This window comes from Papaver somniferum, unplaced genomic scaffold (assembly GCF_003573695.1).
Source record: "Papaver somniferum cultivar HN1 unplaced genomic scaffold, ASM357369v1 unplaced-scaffold_16826, whole genome shotgun sequence".
NCBI classification, from domain to species: domain Eukaryota; kingdom Viridiplantae; phylum Streptophyta; class Magnoliopsida; order Ranunculales; family Papaveraceae; genus Papaver; species Papaver somniferum.
In genome coordinates, this window is record NW_020626404.1 from 1 (window position 1) to 4,933 (window position 4,933).

The following is a 4,933-nucleotide window of genomic DNA, read 5'->3' on the forward strand; positions in this document are numbered from 1 at the left end:
GTAGGAAAATTTGTGAAATTTAATAGTTAGCCCAGTAGCCCATCTATATTTATGATTTTTGAACGGAGGTTTAGCAAAAAATAAATTTTAGCCCATGACCTAATTGCTTTAAAACGTAAAACTTTTTTCATCCCATCTATTTGTTTTCTCATTTTTCTTCCGTATACCATATATAATTTTTTTCTCAAAACACGTTTTGTCATTAACTTAGTGCATTTTAGTCTTTCAGTTGCCTATCTATCAAGTGTATTATATGAAATTTCACTTAGCCCCTAATTATTCAATTTGTCCCAAAAAATTTGTCGCTCTAGTTTTATCATAATAAGATTTTTGGGTCCGTCCCTGCTGGTAGGTCAGGAAAGGTACCTACAATTATTGCAAGTGCACAGTGTCTAGCTATTAAGTAAACATGGCAAGAACAGGTCAATCCTACAGAGACTTGTGAATAATGTCAAAGAAGTGTAATAGGGTCAAACTAAGACGGCCAAAGTCAAGGGCGATTTGAAGGAGATTTTCTGGTTAGGGTTTCTTCGTTCTTCGACGCATCTTCCCTGGTGAGATGCAGTCTTCTTCTCCTGTATCAAATCCTCTAGTGGTTTCCTCCTCACCCCTAGAGGTTACTAGTTTGGAGGGATCTAATGATAGAGTTGAGTCTGGGATGAATCAAAGTTTAGATCATGTTATTCCTCCAGGGTTTGAAAATGCTCCTCCCACTGGTCTGTTAGCTTCAAGAGAAGCTTGGTCTTCTTTATTTGATCAATAGAAGGAGTAGGTAATTTCTGCTAACATGGAATTTTATTAGTATCATGTTATTGATGGTAAGAAAGCCATGGATATTCCATATGAAGTATTCAATGAATATATTAGATTGGTTGAAGATAAAGTTATTGGAGCCTTTGTGGGACGTCGTTTACCTTTTAATTTGGTCTGAAATGGTTGTTAATCGAGCTTGGAAGCCTAAAGGTAACATTCAAATGACGATTCATGGTGAGAGTATGTTTATCTTTGTTTTTAAATATCCTGAAGATAGGGTTCGTGCTTTAGAGATGGGTTCTATGTTTATATCTAACAGATTATTCATTATTAAACCTTGGTCTAGAACTGTTGAACAAGAAATTGCTGAATTGAAATCTCTCCCAGTGTGGATGAATTTTAGAAATGTTCCATTGTTCATGTGGAATAAGAAAGGGCTAAGTATGATAGCTAGCTATTTAGGCAAACCCCTAATGATGGATACTCAAACTCTGAATAAAACTAGAATGAGTTATGCAAGAATATGTGTTGAAGTTGATGTCAATTGTGAATTCCCTGATACCTTCACTTTTACTTTAGGAGGAAAGGATAAAGTTGAGATTAAAATGGAGTATTCATGGAAACCTCCAAAATGTACTGAATGTGCAGTATTTGGTCATGGCTCTTTAAACTGTCCAAAACAGGTTAAATCTTCTCCAAAAGTTGTACAAAAATGGGTGCAGAAGAAAACTACTACAACTGTGGATAAAGAAGGGTGGGTTACAAAATCCAAACATGGGGTACACAACAATGATATGGTTACTAAATCCACTGTTTTAGAAGTTTCACAGATACCAATGGATACTGACTCTATGGTTTCAGACCAAGCAACTACTACAGTCCTGTAGGAGATAAGTGTTAGTAAAGATGCTAATGTGAATGATGTTATTGCTTCCAATCCTTTTTTCATCCTGGACAAATGTATGGATCACCCTCATGAGTTACCAGCTGACCATAATAAAGAAAACTTCCAAGCTTTGATTCAAGCAGCACAACTAAAATCAAAAGAATTTGAAGCCTCCAGTTCAAGAGCTCATTTTCATAGGAGAGAGGCTTTACTTCCACCAGCTATCAATTTATTCCCTAATGTTGCAGATTTGAAGAGGTCTGCTAGAGGTACCTTCTCTCAATCCAAATTAAAATGAGTTTCAACATGGGATGTTGGAACCTCAGAGGTCTAAATGACCCTCTGAAATAGTTGGAAGTAAAAAATTTAATTAGATTGAATGAACTTTCCTTGATTGGATTAGTATAAACTCATGTTCAAGTTCATAATAAAACTAGAATAAGAAATAACATAAATCCTTCTTGGTGCTTCTTAGATAATGATAGTGATAATTGTTTTGGTAGAATTTGGATAACTTGGAATCCAAATGATGTTCAAGTTACTGTTTTGAGTTCCTCTTCACAAGCTATTTTCTGGATATTTCCTTTTCTTCAATGATAAACTTTGTGGCTACCTTTGTTTATGGAAAAAATTATTATGTTACAAGATATTCTCTTTGGGATTCTCTTATCAACTTTGCTTCCTTTAATACCAAACCTTGGATTCTAATGGGTGATTTTAGCTCTTTGTTTTTTTCCTTCTGACAAAGTGGGGGGTGATCCTGTTCTTCGTCATCATTATCATGATTTTTCTAACTGTGTTCAGCAAGCTCAGATTATGGATCTTCAGTATTCTGGATGTTTCTACACTTGGACCAATTGTCAGCAGGATGGAACAATAATTAGATCAAAACTAGACAGAGTTATGGTAAACATGGAGTGGATTCTTCAATTTCAAATTTCAAAAGCTGAATTCCTTCTTCCAGGTATCTGAGATCACTCCCCTAGTGTTGTTATTGTTGCCGAAAAAAGGACTCATGGCCCTCCCCTTTTTAGATTTTATAATTTTCTCACTGAAGAAAAAGACTTCATGGAAGTGGTTAGAAGAGCTTGGAACACTGAAGTCAGAGGTAATCCTATGATTAAATTTGTTACTAAAATGAAGAGAGTTAAGTATGATATTATTCAGTGGAAAAAATTGAGGTTCAAGAATATGTGTGAACTTGTTTTACAAGCTAAAAGTCATATGGATTCTGCTCAACTTCTTCTTCAATCTCATCCCCTAGATCATGAATTGGCAAGAAGAGAAAGAGTTTATGTTGCAGAATATGTTAAACTAGCAAAATATGAAGAAGCAGCTGCTAAACAACAATCTAGAATTAAATGGCTAGATTTGGGAGACTCAAATACTTCTTTTTTACATAATTCTCTCAAAGAAAGAAGATCTAGAAATAGTATTTTATCTTTATATGATAGGGAAAATGTTAAGCTGGTAGAAGATCAGGAGATTGCTAAGGAATGCATTTCTTTTTATTCTGAGTTATTTGGTAATAATTTAACTGAAGATAGCTCCTCTCATCCTTTGTTCAACCTCAGTATTAATGCTTGTATTCAACAAGATGATGTTGCAGATCTGATAAAACCAGTCACAAGAGAAGAAGTAGCTGAGGATTTGCATTCTATTGGTTCAAGTAAGGCTCCTGGGCCTGATGGCTTCACAAGTCACTTTCTAAAATCTTGTTGGCAAGTGGTAGGAGATAACTTTGTTGCTGCTATTCAAAAAAAATTCCATAAGTCAAAGCTCCTAAAAGAAGTGAATTGTACATTTTTAACCTTGATTGCTAAGAAGAAAAACCCCTCCACTGTTTTAGATTATAGACCTATATCTTGATGTAATGTCACTTATAAGTGCATTACTAAGATTATTTCTCTAAGAATGAAGAAGATTTTAGGAGGTCTTATCAGCTTGAATCAATCTTCTTTCATCTCTGGAAGATCGATTCAAGATAACATCATGGTGGCTCATGAATTGGTGAGGAATTATCATAGACCCAAAGGTACCCCAAGATGTGCTTTAAAAATAGATATTAGAAAGGCTTATGATACTGTTAAATGGGATGCAATTTTCTTTATGCTACAACATATGGGTTTTCCTGATGTCTTCATTAACTGGATTGCCCTATGTATTAAATCAGCAAAGTTTTCTATTCTTATAAATGGTTCCCCATTTGGTTTTTTTGGAGCTAAGAGAGGTTTGAGACAAGGCTGCACCATATCTCTTTATCTGTTTGTGCTAGCTATGGAGATGCTGAGTGCCACACTTCTTAAACAAGTTCAGATTCAGAAGTTTGGCTTCCACCCAAGATGTAAGTTGACTAGACTAACTCATTTGTGCTTTGCTGATGATGTGCTGATCTTTTTCAAAGGAAACATTGTTGCTGCTGCTAGCTTAAAATATGCACTTGATGAATTTAGTACCTACTCAAGCTTAGAAATTAATAACCAGAAAACTTCCCTGTTTTGTTCTGTTGTGGATGACTTAACTCTAGAACAAATAATTCATATTCTAGATTGCACAGTGGGAGAATTGCTTGTCAAATATTTGGGTGTCCCTCTCTTATCTACTAAACTTTATTATAAAGATTGCTTACCCTTGCTTGAAAAGGTGGATGAGAGAATTCACTTTTGGAAGTCTTTATTCTTGGCTTACCCTGGAAGAGCTTTTCTTATAAAGGAAGTTCTTTGTGGAATGTTGTTTTTCTGGTTCTCTTGCTTTGTTCTGCCAAAAAGGGTCATAAAGGAGCTAAATACATAATTCAAGAGATTCTTATGGGTTGGCCCTGCTCTTAAGAAGTGTTACAACCCTATTAAATGGAGTTATGTTTGTCACTCTTATGAAGAATGAGGATTGGGTATTAAAGATCTTGAGTATACAAATGTCGCAGCAAATGTCATACATATTTGGGACTTAGTTTCTGTTGGAGACACCATCTGGACTTCCTGGGTCAAAATTAATCTTATCAAAGACAAGGATTTCTGGTCTATGACAGTTCCTCAAGATATATCTTGGTGTTGGAGAAGGATTTTGGACCATAGAGAGCTTGCCAAGAAACATATTGGAGTTCTGATAGGCAACGGAGACTCTACCAGATTCTTACATGAGAATTGGCATCCAAAAGGGGCATTGGTTGATTGGGTAGAACCACATATCCTGGAAACTATTGGTGCCACTGATAATTCAAAGGTAGCTTATTTTCTCTCCCTTGCAGGATGGATTTTTCCAGATTTTATGGAAGAGGATACTCAAGAAGTAGTG

The 4,933-nt window shown here is 35.5% G+C and overlaps 1 protein-coding gene across 1 annotated transcript; it reads left to right on the forward strand.

Annotated features, from left to right (window-relative positions):
* Positions 1 to 3,553: 3,553 nt before the first annotated feature.
* On the forward strand, positions 3,554 to 4,432 carry LOC113337658. The gene has a single exon (XM_026583275.1). It carries the CDS (start codon positions 3,554 to 3,556, stop codon positions 4,430 to 4,432), a length of 879 nt encoding a protein of 292 aa, XP_026439060.1.
* The last annotated feature ends 501 nt before the right edge of the window (positions 4,433 to 4,933 follow it).